Below are 21,145 nucleotides of genomic sequence, written 5' to 3' on the forward strand. Positions count from 1 at the left end.
TTTATGGAGATTAAATGTATGTGTATACTTTATTGTATATATTAAGGGTTAAAATCAATTTATTATATTGTATTATATTATATTATAATTTACGGTATTTATCTCCACGCACAAATTTAATTAATATGGATATATATAGAATTTATTATAAATAATTCATGATTCTGGAGGTGGTAGACAGTAAGAATTTTCGGTTTTTTTTTAAAAATCAATGAAAAAATGAAATGAAAATATGCACAGGTAGAAAATTTTAAAAACTAGAGGTGCAATTTTTTAAATATTTTTTTTTTGTAATTTATCGTTTTGAAAAAAAAAATCAAAAATTATTAGATGGTGGCGAACTTCAGTATCAATGAGAAATGTATCATATTTATAGACTGAAAAAAAAAATTAAGTTTTGTAAAAACAATTACATTGTCAATGGCATTCCATATTTTAGTTGAAGAATAATTTTCTTGACAGAAGAAATTTGAAATTTATTTACAGTACTCCAAAAAAAAAGACAGCATATCTCGAGCTGAGCTCAGCTTTCTTCGATTAAGAAAAAGATTTTGAATGAAGTCCCAAAATTTTTGCACTAAAAATATATCAGATTGAAAATTTCCAATAGCATAATTTCTTACATTGTAAAAAATTTGCGGAGTGAAATTTTCGAATCGGAGTAAATGCGGATTTAAATAAAATTCAAACCACTCCGAAATCACTCCGTTGAAAAAACGCGCCCTATTTCCCATACAAAGTCGCCGAGCTTTGAAATTTTCCCATAGATCGGCTGATGCCTGATTTGCAATGACTGGCCAATAAATGGCCAAAAAATGGCTAACTATACTGGCCCGTACATGGTGAATCATTGGCAGCCGTCTTTTTGCTTATAAAAACGGCACACAATTAACCGCCGTTCATTGGCCAACGGTTTGATCGAGTGTTCTTGATACCAAGCTTTGGCCGATGATTGATTGCCACGATTGGCCAATGCTTGCAACTGTCATGCTTGGCATACCGTTATCATCCGATATTTAGCCGATCTTCGACCGATGCTTGAAAATTGGCAGCCATTCACGACCCAGTAATAGGCCGATTCTTTTCGATTTTTTGAATTTTGAATGATTTTTTGTAAAAACTCCGAAACTCCGAGTGAGAGTGAATTCGAATTTTAAAAAAATCCGCAATCCCGCCAAATTCACTTCCGATTTTTTACAGTATATATAAAAAAATGTAAAAGTAATTTTTTTCTCAGTGTATATATAATTTGATATCAACCGGATATGTACAGTATATTTTATTTATATGATGTAATAATTGCTGGAGTAAATTACTTGGCGATCCATCATGCGCTTTCATTTTCATCCAGATATACCCCGTTGGTTGTGGGGTGAGCATTAGAGGTCTAAACTTGTGTCGCTTTTGTGATTAATGTTCATATAGAGCCCCGATAAATTGGCTTTCGCTATATAACCGAGAAGTGCAAGAATAAATGCGACTCACGTGCCAAGAGGACGTGCGTACGTATATTGATGAAATAAGGGTCGATATAGAGAGAAGATGTACATATATACATATATATACATATATATTAATGAACAACAAGCAATGAAGAACAAAGTGAATCAAGTGGAAACTACACATGTAGAGGAGTAAGAGGCGAATGGGAAGAAGAGTTTACGTGTCCGATAAACGTCGGCGGTGTCTTCACATCCGGTCTAAGATAATGTACTGAATCATTGACACGGATGTACGTGAATATTTGCCAATTCTTTAACTGACACCCACCATATCCGTTCGTTTTCAATTTTCGCGCCGCAAAAAAAAAATAATTACGTAAAAATTTAATTTATCTTTTAATTAAATTATTATTACTATTTTATACAAGAGATCTTAGGAAGTCTTTGACTCGGCATATGCCACAAAAAATAAAATTTCACAGAATTTCACCCTCTAATAGTTGTCCTAACTCAGTAAATTCCGGTGTTAATGGAAAGCAAGAGAACGAGCAAGAGAAATATAGAGTATGAGAAAAGAGGAAAGAAAAAAAGGAAAAAAAAATCGATTTATGTGACTCGAAAGAGTATATGAGAGTTTGGGGGCGTACTGAAATCCTCCTTGTTTGTGCTTCAAGTCGATTTACGAGCTAGAGCGAGACATGTTGGCTTTGGCTACCAGATGGTATATGCACACGAAACTGAGGGCTAGATTTCCCCGTAGACGTAATAAAAATACAAGGGCTCTGGGTAGTCCAAACGACGTTCGGGTTAACAAACGATATTGGATTATGTAGATATATACCATACAAAACTAGGGGATCGGTTAGTGAATTGAAGAGCACTCATATCGATACCTACCTTATCCATATGACAGTATCACATCTACTAAATTTTTAATCCTACTGTAAAAAGAGCGGTGTTAAAATGCAATAATACTGGTGTAGGTGGTGTTAAATTGGTGTAAAAAAAATTACTCGTATGGAAATTAAAAAAAAAAATGTATTACATATAAAAAATTTAAATATTAAATGAATATTATCTGGAGGAAATTTCAATTTTCATATGTAGGGGAGGAGGGGCAAAGTGGGCCGCTCAAAATTTTCTATACGTCAATAAATTCGGACGGATAATAAGCTTATCGAAATTTCTTATATAATGAGGGCTAAAATAGACCACCGAAACTGTTCATTAAATATAATTTATTAAGAAAGTTAAAGATAATAAAATTATGTTTTAAAATTATGTCGCAGGAGACTATTAAAATGACTTTTATATTATTAAAATACAATTGTTTTATAGTTATTTGCAAATATCACACGTGTAAAGTATAAAAAATATCCGAAATTTTTTGGAGGACCCACTTTGCCCTAATTTTCGATTTTTCAATTTTAATGGACGCAGCATAATGAAGTGAGAATAAGTATCAAGGGTCTAAAAAGAAGTAAACGCCTAAAAAAAATTAATGACATAATTATGTTTCTTAAGGGCCCAATTTGCCCTCCCCTCCCCTACTTATTTAAATAATTATTTTTGTTATACGTAATTTATTTAAAAATTACACAATTTTACACCCACCATTTTAATCACCAATAATTTAATTAATTAATAAAAATACTGTCTAACTGTAGTACGAGTAAGTAAAAATATTCACAAAGTTAAATATTTTCAACACCGAAAAATATTTTCAACACCGGGCAATTTTTTTAACACCAATAAAGAATACACTGTAAAAAGAGCGGTGTTAAAAATGGACTCATTTTAACTCCGCACGGTGTTAAAATGAAATTACATCGGTGTAGGAGGCGTAATTCGACGGTGTTAAAATACCGGTTTAAAAGCAGGGTAACCGGTGTAAAAGCGGAGTAACTGGTGTAAAAGCGGAGTATCTACACCGACGGCGGCGTTATTTTAACACCGGTCTAGAATATTTACACCGGCGGTGGCGTTATTTTCACACCGCTTTCGGTGTTGAAATTTAACACCGCCGATTTTAACACCTACACCGCTCGGACTTACCCCGGTGATTTTTTACAGTGTATTTATACCTTCAGCGGTGTTATTTTAACACCGCTTTCAGTGTTGAAATTCAAAACTGAAAATTTTAACCCCTACACCGCCTGGACTTACCCCGGGTTTTTACAGTGTATCATTAAATTAATATTCAGTCGTCTATAACTATAAAGAGTAAATAGGATTTTATCGTCTGCCAACAGTTATGATATTCAATTCGTCGAGCTTTTTTTTTTATCATATGCACGCATGAATTACTTAACAGTTAAATCAATATTGCCGTTGTTATTTTATACAAACAATATATCATTGCATTGATCTCACCATATGACCTATATATAAAATTCACTTTATATTTATATTAATAGAATGAAAAGAGTAAAAAGTATACCAGTGCACATAAACGATTCATGTATAGATAAAGTTTAAAATATGTAATTGAAAAAAAGAGAAAAAATGAACACGTCGTTGACGTGAATAATGAATTTTGTACTTTTGTTCCTATTTTACAGTGTGATACACAGTATACAGCGTAGCAAAGAGGGACAGTATTTTCTACTGGTATGGTGTGACGATCGATAGAGGAAAAGGGATGAGCAGCGGCGTTGCGCGGCATATAAGAGAGTAAATGTAACGTATAAAGTGAATAAGTGTGAGTGAGATGCCAATGAAAAGCAGGGCGTCGTTACAAAGAAAAAGATGCGGCTTTTTCGCTCTCTTAAACCGACTGCTGTATTATTATGTGGTATGGTTTGTGTTTCAAACCAACGAGCCATTTATCCTTCTTTATTTTTTTAATCCGCAATTCTGAAATCTCAAAATTAAAATGTATATACCCGGGTCAAAAATAAAACTTGATTTAGATTCGGTTTACCAACTCGAAATTTAGAGCCGTTTTTCATAAGACAAACTCGACTTTTTTTACGGAGATATGAAATACATTGAGTTTGAGCCCTGGTTTAGACAACTGGCTTACTTAGTCATGATTTAAGACGAAAAAGTCTAAATCAAGTCGAAATTCACTGGGCTTAGACTTATTCAACTTAAATTTCAAGACGAAAGAGTCTAAATCAAATCAAAATTATCCTGGTTTAGACTTATTCAACTTGAATTGTGAGGCGAAAAAGTCAAAACTAAGGTGAAATAATTTTTATATATTGAGACGGAAGTAAGGCGAATAAATAACTTATTTTTGGACTTGGTTGTCAAAAGTAAGGTGAATGACTATCGTGCTCGAATTAAAGACGAATAAGTTCAAACTAAGATCAAAAAATACAAATAAGTTGAAACTAAGACGAAAAAAATTTAATTTAAGTCGAAAAAGTCGAAATCTTATCGAAAAATTGTCGGCAAATCGATAACTTCAAAACAAAATAAAGTGAAGCGAGCCTGAATCAAATTTTATTTTTGACCCGGGTATATCAAATCGAAATTTCGAAGTCAAAACTAAATGAAACGTGAAAAACACATCCCGGGTAAAAAATAAAACTTGATTCAGACTTTTTTCACCTTATTTTCTTTTGAAGTTATCGATTCGCCGACGATTTTTCGATAAGATCTCGACTTTTTCGACTTAAATTAGATTTTTGTCCATTTTTAGAGCTTTTTTCATCTTAGTTTGAATTTATTCATCTTTACTTCGAGCACGACAGTCATTCTTGCTGATTCAAGTCAAAAGTAAGCAGTATTTTCTAATGTAAAATGTGTTTTTCGCTTTTTACCTTAGTTTCGATTTTTTCGCCCTATAATTTAAGTCAAAACCAAATGAATTTCGACTTGGTTTAGACTTTTTCGTCTTAAATCGTGACTAAGTAAGCCAGTTAAGTCTAAACCAAGGCGAAAACTCAATTTAAGTTGTAATTTTAAATAGTCAAGCAGTATATTTCAACGATTAATTGTTAATTATAGCAGTTTAAAAATTAAAATCATAATTTTACTAACTGAAACGACATTAGTTATTGAACATAACATAAATAATTAGAAGCTGAACTACAATTATTGTCAATCATTTTTTTCCGTGAAGTGAAACGTGAAAGACACATTTTACACTAAAAAATACTGCTTGCTTTTGACTTGGATCAGCAAAAATGACTGTCGTGCTCGAAGTAAAGACGAATAAGTTCAAACTAAGATGAAAAAAACTCTAAAAGTTGAGAAAAATTAAATTCAAGTCGCAAAAATCGACAGCTTTTCGGAAAACCGTCGGCGAATCGATAACTTCAAAAGTTATATTTTCGACCCGGGTACTGTACTGTACTTAACTATTTATTTATTTATGTTTTTTTGCTCTTCCACTATTCCCAGTAACTTCTTTAAATATTTATGTTTATAATAACGTTGTTATTTTTTTAGTAAATTAGTGGCAAGGGTGGGTACTTATATGCGGTAGGCGGACAAGGACAGTCGAGAGAAGAGTGACGAGGAGCATAATCTAAATATAAACCGTATACTCTATCTGGTTTAGTTTGTTGTGCCGGGAAGTGGAGGAAAAGGAGTAAAATAAATATACTCGTTTCCCTCTTTGCAGACGACGTATCGCAGAAGCTGAGAAACGAGTATGAACAGATGGCATATGAGAAAATTTAAGAAACACAGAAAATAAATGCACCTGCATTAGTGTACACATATAGATATATATGTATGTATATAAATATAAATATGTACTGGTACATTCACACGAGAGATGCTGTTGCCAGTAGTCTTTTCGCCAATGTTAATTGGTTGAGCATATACGAGTGTCAGTGTTTAATGACCGTCAATAAATCAATGCTCGCACGTGTATTCATGGAACAACTAGTACATAGACGCCGAGAAGAAGGGAGTATATATTCAATTGGGGAACACCCTGATGCCATATAATTCTATAAAGAGTTTAAACGAAACACCGGAAGTGTGAGACTAATTTATTTAAATTTATTACCCTGGTCTTTATGAAGGCCACTTACTCTTAACATTTAATTTAGACAATATTTCTTATTATCTCAATTTATCATTATCATTACTTTTGTTTTTTTATCTTCAACTCTACGATACTGTCATTATTTAATATATTTTTTGATAAATTTAAGTTATACATTGTTCGAGCAAGGTTCACTAAAATATATCAGTTGTTATCGATAAACTCAAGTATATATGGTTACTTTTTATCTAAATCATGTAATAGTTGGTCGCTTTGTTTTATTTTGTTGACTGAAATAATTTAAAATACGAGCGGAGTTTATACATCAGATAGTGCATGGGTGATAATCGATATCCCATTAATTTACTTTGATGTGGAAAAACAATGTTCGATTTCCGATATTAACCGAACTGCGACCATTATTTTTTTTTATCAATGAGATATTACCTCTTGTATTCAAAACAGGTTGATATTTGTTATTTTTTATCAAAGTAACTGAAAATTTAATACTTTTTAAAAATAATTTAAAATTTATTGGGTATTAATGATGATAAAAATTGAATAGTTACATTTTGTATTCAAGATTTGGTTCGTTTTACACTAAAAAATAAATCCGGAGAGCATGACTGTATTTATTTAATCCCCTTAAAGTGAAATTTACTCCGAAGGGGAGTTTATTTTAATGATGAAACTTCGGTTCAGAGTAAAATTCACTCCTAAAAAGAGTTTGTTAATATTAAAACTCTGAATCGGAGTAAATGCGGATGGAAATATAATCCAGATCACTCCACTGGAAAAACAAATTCTCCATTTACTCCGTATGCGGAGTGATTTTGTTTCAAACTCCGGAACTTCGAGTGACGAAGTGAATTCAGATTTAAATAAAATCCGTAATCATTCCGATTTTTTACGTGTATTCTACTAAATTAGAGAATTGAACACGGAGTAAATCGGGAGTAAATGTTGAGCAGATGACTGTTTATTTATTTAATCCCCTCGGAGTTAAATTCACTCTGCAGGGGAGTTTAATTTAATTGTAAATGTCTGATTTGAAGTGAAATTCATTCCTAAAAAGAGTTAATTTTAATATTACAACTTTGAATCGGAGTAAATGCCTATTTAAATAAAATCCAGATCACTCCGCTGGAAAAAAACTCTCTATTTACTCCGGTGACACGCTTAGATATCCGCAAAAAAATATCCATTGACAAAATATCCATCAGACAAAAAATCTGTAGACAAAATATCCGTAAAAAAATTCAATCGATTAAATATTTGTGCCGGTATATTTTTTCATCCCTTTGTTACGTCAATTTTCAGGATATTCTGTCCGTAGATATTTTTCAACCAAACGCGCAACCTTTTACTCCGTATACGAAGATTTTTTTTTAAACTCCGGAACTCCAAGTGACGGAGTGAATTCAGATTTAAATAAAACCCGTAATCACTCCCGAGTTTTTACAGTGTATTCAATGAACAAAACGAGTAAAAAGTGATGTATATAATCGTTAATTAAAAGCAGGTTCAATTTCCTATAAATTTTTTCCCAACTGAAAAAAATTCATTTACTCGTTTACTGAAATTAAATGTCTATTGTTCAATCGTCTACATTAATTGAACTGTTACCTACAGACCGAAAAGATTTAGCTGTCTGTAATTTTTTTTTCTCTCACTGCTTGTGAAACTTTTCACAATTAGTTTATGTATGCTGCTTTCAGCACAAGCAGTCACATTGTTATTATTATACTAAAATATGGAAATTTTGTAGGTAACGATACAGTAAATGCAAAGTGTATAATATATAACTATACGCTTTATTAAAATATCCAGTGAAAAATCAATTTCTTTATTATGTATTATATTTATTATTAATAGAATTTTCTATATTAAACTTTATAACGCGACAATAAAAAATGCAATGGAAGTCTATCCATACTTTTTTTATATTATTTTCATTGAATATTCAGGAAAAAAATACAAGTCTACTGCAAACTATCGAAAATCATTAACTCGCAAAATATCTCATAGCGACCGGAAATTATCATGGTTTTTTTGCATATATTGTAAAAATTAGCCGAGTCAACGCGGAGTAAACCCAGAGTGACTTTATTTATTTAATCCCCTTAAATTACTCCGAAGGGAAGTTTAATTTAATGGTGAAAATTCGATTGGGAGTCAAATTCATTCCTAAAACGAATTTATTTTAATATTGAAACGTTGAGTCGGAGTAAATGCGGACTTAAATAAAGATCAGTTGACTCCGAAATCACTCCGCTGAAAAAATGGTTCCCTAATGTTTCATCCGCAGACGTTAATTTCGCGACGTTGTAAATCGGTAATGTGCCCTTTTTTCAAAAGTTTTGTGTATGTGTAATTACAATAGTATGTTAACACACCCACGCTTGCAATGTTACTGAAAAAAGTAAATGAGTAAATAAAGTATATAAAATATTATAAAGTATATAAATTATTATAAAGTCGCGGATTTGATGTCCGCAGGCAAACATTCGTGATACCGAAAAAATAAACTCCCAATTTTTTCCACATGCAAAATGATTTTTTTAAAACTTCATAGCGGAGTAAATTAGGATTTAATTAAAATTTAGTTCACTCCAAAATTAGTTCGCTGGAAAAACAAACTCTTCATTTACTCCGTGTGCGGACGGTTTTTTTTTCTCAACTCCGAAACGATGAATTTAAATAAAATCAGTAATCTCTCCCAATTTTTTACAATGTACACTAGATTAATTGTACAAATGATAAATGGTTACATATTCCATCTTCGTACTAACAAATAGATGGTTATGAATTACAATTCATTAGTAATTATTTTCTGAGCACTGCTGTTTCATTTATAGACCAATTGCTTCGTTTAAAAAATGAGAAGAAAAAGAAAAGTAAAAAAAACTGCAATGCATCTGAAAAAAGGCATTAAAAAAATATTGGAGGCTGTCATTTTAATCTGTAAAATGAGCATGGAGTATTAAGTCTCGAAGCAGTGTAAGGGTGAGTTGAAGATACATACCACCTATTGAGGAACAATAGGTCGATTCAATGGCTTGCCATGCGAAATCCCGAAGGCACAACCGTCTACTATGAATGACGAGCATCCCAGTACGAATGGGAGCAATCAGTCTGATTGGCCAACTGGTATTTACATTTCTGCGGCTATGTGCCTGTCGACGAAGCATTACTGTTCCTGCTTTTGACTGCCGTTTCTCTTACTCATTTGCTTCAATGCTCAGTTTTAGCTCTGTCTCTCCCTCGCCTGCTATATATATATACATAAATATATATATATATATTTGATGCCTGTACATACCCATACCAAAAGCTCCTCGCGACGGAAACAACGATCGTGGAAATCGTAAACGCGACGCGAGCACCAGGTGGGCTTTTCGCAATTGTAATCCCGGATTTAAGTTATTCCCTAAAATGTTTTATTGAGGAACAAAATTATACACCTGATTAAAATTTATAATTTTTTTTCCTCGAAAATTTATTATTCAGAAAAGTTATCGTGTTTCTTAAATTAATAAAATAAAATTATTTAAATTTTATATTTAATTTATAATTTAACATGCATAGTAAAAAACAAATCGTCAAAGTGTAAAAAAAAGCGTGTGTTAAAATTCTGAGTGTTGAATTTTTAACACTTTGGTGTCAATTTAACACACAGTATTTATCTTGTTTCAACTGTCGCAATCGATTGATTTGTTAACACTTTTGTATGTTACTGGCAAATCAACACACAAAATATGTTAAAAATAATGTCGAGTATCACGAAAAAATTCTGGGAAAATTTTTACTTTTAACATATGCGTATGTAACTTTTTTTCACACACAACATGTTAAAGTAACATATAAATAAGTGTAAAACGTTCGTTTTACACACTATATGTGTTGATTTTGACGAATCCTTTTTTACTGTGAGGTGGCCACATTTCTGGAAAACCTGGAAATGTCAGGGAATTATAAATATACTGTAAAAATCAAGGAAAAGTTAGGGAATTTCGTCATAAAGCTGGGAAAATTTTTACTTTCTTTTTTTTTTACGGAAAAAATCTGATAAATTTTTTTTATCTGTCAAAATTATTCAAAAAGTGGCGCGGTGCGAATTCAAATGTAAGACCATTTTGACAAAAAATTATTAGAAATTGATTCCATCAGCGGAAAAATGAAGCAGTTAGAAATTAAAACGGCTATTAGAAAAAAAGTTTTGGTAGAAACCAATCGTCAGGATCTTCAAGCTGTTAACATGCATATTGACAAGTTTAAAAACAAAAAACATTTAAAGTATACATAAGTATTGAACTAATAAGTTTCACTGTATTCATTATTCGCGTACTTGATTGATATTTTATTAATATTCTATAAAACGTTCTTATTTATGAAATTTATTCTAGTGAAAATGAAAAGTTTATTAATATTTTATTGCAGAGTAAGTTATATAAAAACATAGATTTGAAATAAAAATTATTCATTTAATAAATAAAAACCCGGTTCGAAAAATTTGATCTGATTTTAGTGTAACTGGATTGCATACTGTGCATATATTGCTTTACTGTTTTTGTTCGCATAAAAATACGCAGAAAAAGTCTAATTTCGGTCTGAATGAAAAAAAAGAAGGCAAAATATTTTGAGAAAAAAATATGATTTTGATCTCCAGGCGACCAAACTAGACTAAAAATTATTAAATACAAATCTGAAAATAGTCTAAATTAGGAAATAGTACGGGTAAAATTCGACTAAATTTCCCATGTTAATTAGATAAAAATAAGAAGTAAAATTGAATTGAAATGACAGTATTTTTATTTTATTTAAAACCGATCAAATATTTTGACCCGGGAAAACTATGAGCGTTAACAAATAATAAAATAAAGTTTCATTTCACTTTATTTTGAATTAAATAAATATTTCCAATTTAATATAATCACATGTGGTCAGGAAATTTGTTAATTATTTGACTGGAACACCTGGAAAAGTCAGGGAGTTTCAGTTTCAAAAATCTGTGGTGACCATGTTCAAATTTTTATGAAAAAAACGGAATAATTTACAGCCTAGTATTCTTGTTCTTCCGTTTCTCTTGAATATCATGTACATTCACTGTGTACTTGAGAAGAAGTCAGTGGTCGCATAAACGATGTCTCAAACGAAGAAAATAAAATAGTCGATTAGCCTGGAGTTTATTCCACCAACGATAAGTAAAGGAGTAAAGAGAGCAGCATCTGCGGCAGTCTTACCAGTCGACTTCTCTTTCAATTTCGTTCACTCTACTCTCCGTGAGTCTGATCGTAATCTTGGTAATGATGCATAATGGCTGCTAGCGTGAATGTCGCTCTTTGTCCGTCGCTTTCAGCCCAGTCGACACGAATCACTGTGGCTGACAAAGAGAATAAGGGGCCATAGGGTAGTTAAACTACGTACCTATTTTTTCTTTTTTTTTTTTTTTTTACGTCAATAACTTTCAATTATATTCTGAAATTGTAAAATTAGTTTCAGCGATAATAATTGTCGAATAAAATTTAATTTAAGATATAATAATGTACGTAAAACTGTAATAAAATTAATTTTTCTTTTCTCTAAATATGTTTCAGACGTACAAGAATCCTCGAGTGACTATGAGATTCGAGTAGCCCTCGTGAAAGTAATCGGCATTTAAAACATCTGTCGTAATGAATAACCTGCGGCTTTTTTATCTTTTTTACCTTTTCATTCTCTATCTTAACGATGGAGACGCTATAGACATATGTAAGTATAACAAGATTATATATATACCCGTGTAAAATAAATTCGTTTAAAAAACGCTCATGAAAGTGAAGTTTAATTTAAAATCGTGTTCAGATCAACTTAAGAAAATGATAAATTCACAAGGAGGTGGACAGTAAATTAGAATTTAATTTTGACCATAAATTGGACTTTTCGTCCCTTTATTGGGACTTCTTCAGCAACTTGATCATATAACTCTATCGTCTAAACTTCAAGTTGAACATTTTTGGAACTGAAAAAATTAAAAAGTGAAGAATTTTTTACTGGTGAAGGCTTTGCCTGCAAGTTTTTTTTGGAGCAAAAATGATTTGATTTGACAATTTTTTGGGTTTGAAAAACATTTAAAAAAAAGGAGTTAATCAGAAATTATGAACATTTATGACTTTTACTAAAATTATTCCGGTATGAGGCAAAAAAAAAATGAAAATATTTATGAAGATCTGAATTTTATTAGAACTTTTGGGGGTCAGTTTTTTTTTTACTTTTCGTAGTCGTTGGAAAATAGTTCAAAAAATGAGTGATTGGAACTAATTATGAACTCATAAAATTTTAAATTCGAATCAAGTTTGCCTAAAAAATTAAAAAAAACTGCACGAAGAGTCCACACTAGTTGAAAATTTTTCCCACTTCTAATCATTTTACAGTTCCAAAAATGTTCAACTCAAAGTTCAGAATTTATGACCCCGAAGTTTGCAGACAATTAAAAAATTCCTGCATGCAGAAAATTAAAAAAACTATAAGTGAAATTTTTTTCAAATACTTCTTTTTGTAATTTATCATTTTTAAAAAAATCAAAAAATTATTAGACGTCGGCCGACAGTATCATTCAGAATTGTCTCAATTTTTGAAGTTCACTGTCAGGAACATTTTTTGAACAAATTTTTTTACACGTATATTATCCATTACAATCTGAATTTTTTTTAACATGAGAAGTATTTATTTTTTGCCGTGTGCTACACAAAGAAACTCTCATAGATATTTCAATAATACTTTATTCATGTAACAAAAAATTTTTTCCACCTCAAACTTTTCGTTTCTGAAAGCATTTCTTCGTTTTTATCCGCGCCTGGTAGCTATAGATATGCATATAGATATGTATATATATATATACATATATACAAAGGTGGGAGTGAAAAGTTAGAAAGCACGCTTTTGTGACTGAAGAGTCCGAGCAAATGGATGGAGAATGGGGTTTCGTCGTAGTCGTGCTCAAGCTACAGACTTTGAATGAATATGTAATGGGCTGCATATCGAATTCCTTTTTTCTGCTTGCAGCACAATGCATTGCCCCTTTGGGAATGGAAGCAGGAATCATTCCAGACGCCGACATCACAGCAAGCTCGAGCTTTGACAGCGGCAACGTCGGACCACAATTTGCACGGTAAGTTTATGAGACAAGTGCATATGTAATAATATAAATAAGAAAGACACAACTTTCTCCCATATCTCTTGTCTAAAAAGCTACATATCTATTTCTTAAGCTACTGGTAAACCTGTCTCACTGACGTTTACTATGTGATTTGGCACTTGACACTTAACTGCCAGAGCAGCCGGTTGGGTTCGTTGGCTTGTGCGCTAAGCAGTTCTTTGAAGTTTTAGATATCTCGAAAATATACCTAAGTAACTACTTCGTGTGGTGTAGTTACTACTGAACCTATACGCTACACAATATCACTATACACTATACACCTAACGCCTACTTATGTATATATTTATCTCTCGTAACGATCGAGATATAAGAGCTTTGATGATGTTGTAGACTACCTCTACAGTTGTTTCCATCACAGAAATTAACATTTCATTTTTATACCTGTATTTAATCTCCACGGAGAAAACGAGTCTCGAAAATATTTTAATATTTTATATATTTTAGTAAGAAATACTAATGCAAATCAATGAGTGCCTTACTTTTACTATTTATTACTAAATGTGTAGTAAAAATCACAAATTGGTAGTTAGTACTACATGTTTATCTGAAAAGTTGCTGTATTATTAGTTTTATTACTACTTCATTCGTGCTCTTTGTTAATCGAACAGCAATTTTTATAAAGAAAGTATCAAAATATCACGAAACATATAGTAGTGCATTTCATTATACGATTTAACGATTTTTTACCCTGTAAAAATATGAAAACTAACTAAAAATATGCATTACATACCCTACAGTATACAAAAATTACAATCTGTTTAGTAATTTCTGTAAACCAAATGAATGGTGTAGTATTATTGTAGAGCGACTAAAAATTAATAAACGGCTTCTAATTTTTCAAAATCAGATCGATAAAATTAAAAGTTGGTGGAGATAGAGTTCACGAATATGTATTACAAGTTCAGAGATTTTCGTTCAATTGAACCTCTAAAGAAGACAATGGACCGACAGTCCAAGCAAAGAACTCGCGCGCGGGAGATCAGGGTTCGAATCTCCGTCAAAACAAAAAGGGATTTTTTAAAAATAAAAATTGACACCAGCACCAATACAGATGACATATAAATAATAATAATAACAATAATAATAAAAAGTTGAAAAACTAATACAAATTTAATTGATTTAGGGGAGCTAGGGGCAGAGTAGGGCCTTTAAGGAAAATAATTATAATATGATACTTATTTTCACTTCATTATGCTGCGTCCATTAAAATTGAAAAATCGAAAATTAGGGGCAAAGTGGGCCTTCCAAAAAATTTCGAATTTGATATTTTTTATTCTTTACACGTGTGATATTTGCAAATAACTATAAAACAATTGTATTTTAATAATATAAAAGTAATTTTAATAGTCTGCTGCGATATAACTTTAAAACGTAATTTTACTATCTTTAACTTTCTTAATAAATTATATTTAATGAACAGTTTCGGTGGTCTATTTTAGCCCTCATTATGTAAGAAATTTCGATAAGCTTATTATCCATCTGAATTTATTGACGTATAGAAAATTTTGAGGGGCTCACTTTGCCCCCATATTTTTTGAAGTTTTGAAAATTTTAAGGGGCCTACTTTGCCCCCTCCTCCCCTATTTTCATTCTAATATACACGGAAAAAACAGAATATTAAAAATGAATAAATAATAGTAAAAAGTGGAATCTGTTATCAATAATGAGTACTATTATGTACTTAATGCAAAGTAGTTTACTAATTTTTGTAGATTCCTAAAAACTACTATCAATTATTTTAAAAAATAAGTAAATATTATTACTTTCAGGTGTATAAATACGTGACTTATTAGTAAAAGTTAATTAATTTATGGCATAATCTATTAAAAAGTAATGATTGGTCAAAGTAAGAATTGCTATCTTAGATACTGATTTTTCCAGCCGAAAAATTGCAAAAGTTACTAACTTTTATTTTATAAATTCGATATCACTGATCAATTATTAGCTTAAAATATCATTTATTCATGATTATAAATTAATTTACAATATACATAAATCGAATAAGTGGTAAATAATAAAATGAAAAATTAGTATACTAGATATACTAGTAAATGGAAAAATCATACAATTTCAATAGCGTTTTAAGATTACAAAATGAATGTAGTAATTTAAACTCATATTTTTAAGTAAAGGTTGATATATATTTTTCTCCTTGTACCTGCGATACATTTCCCTTTCTGACCCTTTTTTCTATTTTACGTCCATTATCATAAATTCTATTATATACTTTCTGGATCAGCCGCTGATGTGCTCAGAATTTGGAACCCGCTGTGCACATGCTCGCTCTACACTTCACAATATAACTATACTATCATGGTATATTCGTGACGCATGCTCCGCGTGAAACGACATAACACGTTCTATTTGGTAGAGCCGCGAGAGTCACAAGAGTGAGGGGAAAACATTGAGAAATAGAGGGATACACGATTCATTAAATTACTGAGACAGCTTGAGAAATGGCAAGTTAAGTTGTGGAAACATGTAATGTTTTTTTTTCTTGCTACTACAAAAAAACCGTCGTGATATCTAATGGTTCACTGAAAAGAAACACTAATAATATTTTATCTTATCTCGTTTATAATTTCGGTAACGAAGCTCTTAAGATGTTTTTTAATTTATAATATACTTTTTCTATCTACTGTTTTTTGTTTGTCTTTTAAGATTAAAACAAGAACGACATGGTGGTGCATGGTGTCCAAAACATCAAGTTACGACGGAACCACATGAATGGTTAGAAATTGATTTGCATACTATGCACGTTATTACAGCCACTGCGACTCAGGGACGTTTTGGAAATGGACAAGGAGTTGAATTTGCAGAGGCGTATATTCTTGAGTATTGGCGACCAAAACTCGGCAAATGGGTCCGATATAAAGGTGTAAATGGTGAAGAGGTGGGTTTTAGAAAAATTTAATTGACTTAGCCACCAGTATATAGTTATATGGGAGGGGGGAAAAACGGGTAATCCTTAAAATTTTAGAAAAAATTAATAGTACTCTCAGTTTAATTTATTTTGCATTCAATATCAAAATTATTTAAAAAAAAAAAAATTGTTTTCAAAATAAATGTCGTTGTATTAAAGTGTAGGTGATGACGAGTAAAATGAGTACCCACATCATTACTTTTAGGAAGATGGGTAAAACGGGGTACCCCTAAAATTTTATAATTTTTTTTAATTTACTCAGATCTAGTCTTACCTCATTATTTTTTTTCTTTCTCTTGTAAAAAAATTTTATTCATCTTACAAAAATTACACAAATAAATTACTTATAAATAGTAGTTTCAGTTTAGTTTCTTTTTCGTGCAAAATCAAAGTTATTTCCAAACAGCAGATGAAAATTTTTTCGGTTTACTTTGAATGTCATTAAAAAAAAAATATTCAACGAATTTGAGCCCCCGAAAATTTAGTATTTCCTTAAGTACCCCCCCCCCCCCCCTATATATAATTAACAAATTTAATGTTGTTCAAATTTATACATTTATTTATGATATTGAAATTAGCAGACGTCTTATAATTTTTGGATTTTTTTTTTCCAACAAATTAATTAGAAAAAAAAAAACTAAAAATATGCGCATGTAGAAAATCAAAAAATCTACAAGTGCAATTTTAAAAAATACTTTTTTTTATAATTCATTTTGAAAAAATTCAAAAAATTATTAGACGTCGGCTAACTTCAGTATCGTATTTATTTGTTTTCGTTTTTTAATTTCATTGATCCATAGATATTAAATATATTTAAATTCTAATAGTCAACTGTACATATATATATGATATATAGTGACATTGTTGTCAATTAGGTAATACCTGGCAATACAAATACATATCTTGAATCTAAACACGAGCTCGAACCAGCAATTTGGGCGACGAAAATTCGATTTCTACCGTACAGTTATCACTATCGCACCGTCTGTATGCGCGTTGAATTGTACGGATGCCCATGGAATGACGGTATTGTGTCATACTCGATGCCACAAGGTGATAAACGTGGCAACTGGGAATTTTTCGACGCCACATATGATGGATTCTGGGATGATGAATTGCAACGCGGCTTAGGCCAACTCACGGATGGTCGTACTGGCCCGGATGATTTCAAAATGGGATACTACGGCGATGACCGCAGTCAAGGATGGGTCGGCTGGAGAAACGACACTCGAGCTGGACATCCGCTGGACATTAAATTTGAATTCGATCGTGTTAGAGAATTTTCTGCTGTTCATATCTTTTGCAATAATCAATTTACTAAAGATGTACAGGTAAATTTATGCGGCCTATATATTCTACATACAGTGCAATCTGGTTATAAGCAACGTTTCTGTCTATACTATTACTTTGAGGAAAAAATTAAACTGACGTGAGAGTGAGTAGAGCGTCCGATCTGACTTATAACCAGACTCTACTGTCTTACATTTATTTTTCATCACTTTGTAACATAAAATTAATTTCTAAGCGGGAATTAAAAATAATTTGTAGTATAGAAAGTATTTTATATGAATGAAATATTACATTGCTTAATATACATATACATATACATATATTGATATTTTTTAAAAACATCTATATTCAAAAAACAGGTTTTCTGTTAAATTTCTATTTGTCTATTTATTAAATAGTATCTACTTATTATAGATTAAAATTTTAATTTTCGTTATTCAAATTTTTTTTAATTATTTTTTTATGATAATCAAAACAAGTTATTGCTCTGATGACGTAAAAATATAAATGATCAAAAGTACCGTTTAAAATTTATCTTCCTGTTAAAATTAATAAAATATAATAAAACTGTCTGGCATTAATTTATTGACGTATAAATAAGTAACAGGGAAAAAAATAAATAGTACAGGTTACTGTTCTGCGCAGTAATCGACGAAAAGTATATGGAAAAATACATATTAATATGATTGATTAATATTAGAACAGGAGTAAGTCATTGCTTAACACATACTATTATTTTTCAAACAGTAATCAGTGATGTGCTATATATACAGTATATAAAAAGTATCGTCCCCTTTCTGGGTAAATCTCGTAACTGCAAAATTATATTTTTTTCAGAAATCGATCAAAACATGTACCTGAAGATCGTGACGTTTTTCACGCAACGAAAATGAATATAATACATGAAATTTGTGTCTAAAGGCGAATTTAGGGGTAATTGGGGGTGGCCTGTCATTTCGGGTGACGTGCGAAACATTTCCGAAATCTAGATCCAGTAGATTTTTTACTTTTCATTTATTTTTTCTTATTTTCGTTCCTCGAAAAACGTTCCGATCTTCAGGTACATGTCAAAACATCTATTCTGTTACATGTGCGTTAATGGAAATATTAAAATTCAAAAGTCTCTTGAACATTCTGTTATAATTATTAAAGTTTGAAGCATTTTTTACGCAATAGCAGTACTAAAGAATGTTTTTCACTCATAATTTTAATTATGGAAAAAAAGTAGTTACGAAGTTTACCCAGAAAGGGGAGGATGTGACTGGTTACTGTTAAAATAGTCATCGTTTATAGTTCAAGAGTATACAAACCTCTCAGCACAGCTCGGCTGCCCAATTTCAAAACACAGTAACTGACAAAAATAAATTTTTTTTAATATGTATTAAATCATGTCCACAAGATTCCACTGGAACTAAAAATACTAAAACATCGATTTTGAAAAATTTGTCCCTTACTGTGTTTTGAAATTGGGCAGCCGAGCTCTTGTTGCTATTATGTATAGAATGTAAGAACTTAATATTTAGTGACAGGAATGGTTACTTAAATCTCGTAGATCTCATTAACCTCCAGAACAGTACTCAGTCCTGTTCTGACATGAACTATTACTAACTTCATATGTGTCTTTACTATACCCCAAGTAGCACAGAGACAACTTTAAGATGTCTTAAAGATGTCTTTTAAAAGGATAAGACAAATTTTTTTTTGTCTCAGTCACCTTTTTTGGTATAAATACGACATACAAATGTTGGTTCCGGAAACAGACGAGTTGTCTTGTTTTTCCTGTCTTATTTCAATCAAAAAGTCATTTAGATGACTTATTTTACTACTATTTGTAATTTACTTTTTGTCGTCACTTGTGTTAAGTCTTTTAAGTAGACATTTTTTTGGTGACATAAATTTCTGATCGTTTTATCATTATATTGGTGCCTTATCGATACTTATGTATGTCAAAAAGTAGCCTGAAAACTGATATCTTATAGATGTCACAAAGGCAAGTGTGCTCCTCGGGTCTTGACACTACAGACGTATATGAAGTTAGTAACCGTTCATGTCAGAACAGGATTGAGTACTGTTCTGGAGGTTAATGAGTCCTAATAGCACAGTTTACTTTACAAAACTTTCCTTGAATTTTTCGTCAAATGTTTTGTTGTTAAATTGTCGGCAAATTCGGGCAGCAAATTTCGGTAATTTCAATTGTCAAATTACTGTCAATTTCAAGCTAAAGTGGCTATTAGGGAGATCTACGAGAACTAAGTAACAATTCCTGTCACTAAATAGTAAGTTCCTCTATTCTATACAGCAACAAGAGCTGTGCTGGGAGGTTTGTATACTTTTGAACTATGAACGACTATTTTAACAGTAACGTCATATGTTTAATGAACTGTGTAGCACAGCACTGGTTACTGTTTAAAAAGTAATAGTACGTGTTGAGCAATGACTTACTCCCGTTTTAATATAAATCAGTCATATTAAAATGTTTTTTTCCGTATACTTTTCCTCGATTACTGCGCAGAACAGTAATCAGTACTTCAAATAACTTAAACTTGGGAATTTGGACAATAAGTGAAGATGTCATATTATAAAATTTGCAACATTTAAAATGATCTAAGTGAGTCAGTTGTAAACACACTTGACAGACAAACGTTGTTGAATTTTATTTTATCTTATTCATTTATTAATTTGAATAGTATTTAAGAGGAATCTAAGTAAGTTGTTGATTTTGTAATTTGAGGAAATGTTTGAGATTATGAATATGCTGTTTTACTCTATTGCATCTATTGACTTTGTAAAAACTAGACGAGGATGTTAACAATAAGAGTAATTATTGTTATTTATTTTTGTTTCATATGTCAAATATTTGTATTAACAAGGAGAATTTTTTGATTCTTAGTTCGCCTGATGAAACTGAAATAAATCAGCGAAACGTTGCAAATTTTATAATATAACATCTTCACTTATTGTCCAAATTCCTAAGATTAAGTTATTTGAAATATTTTGATCATGGACAAGAACTTAAATATTAAGTAACCAGTACTATCTATTTCTTTCCGTGTACCTATTAACACTATTTTTTTTTTAGGTTTTTTCCGAAGTTAATATTTCATTTAGTATCGGGGGAAAATGGTACATAAGTGATCCAATAATTTACGCATACATAGAAGATAAAATATTCGAAACACCACGAAATGTATCAATAAAACTTCATCATCGTATTGGTAGATTTATAAAGTTACGATTTACTTTAGCGGCTAAGTGGCTTATGATAAGTGAGATCACTTTTGATTCTGGTGAGTCATATTATATATTTCACTTGATATCATTCTTTATCATTATTTATTTATTTA

At 31.1% G+C, this 21,145-nt stretch overlaps 1 protein-coding gene across 1 annotated transcript in view; it reads left to right on the forward strand.

The window, feature by feature from the left end:
- LOC130672732 (discoidin domain-containing receptor 2-like) overlaps positions 1–21,145 on the forward strand; it is a 28,626-nt gene that overhangs the window by 1,468 nt on the left and 6,013 nt on the right. The window contains exons 2-6 of the mRNA XM_057477437.1: positions 11,988–12,141; positions 13,435–13,540; positions 16,250–16,481; positions 17,387–17,842; positions 20,881–21,088. Of these exons, the coding sequence (XP_057333420.1) occupies positions 12,066–12,141; positions 13,435–13,540; positions 16,250–16,481; positions 17,387–17,842; positions 20,881–21,088 (1,078 nt within the window). The 5' untranslated portion in view covers positions 11,988–12,065. The remainder of the gene's footprint in view (positions 1–11,987; positions 12,142–13,434; positions 13,541–16,249; positions 16,482–17,386; positions 17,843–20,880; positions 21,089–21,145) is intronic.

Source organism: Microplitis mediator, chromosome 8 (assembly GCF_029852145.1).
Source record: "Microplitis mediator isolate UGA2020A chromosome 8, iyMicMedi2.1, whole genome shotgun sequence".
In the NCBI taxonomy this organism is placed as follows: Eukaryota; Metazoa; Arthropoda; class Insecta; order Hymenoptera; family Braconidae; genus Microplitis; species Microplitis mediator.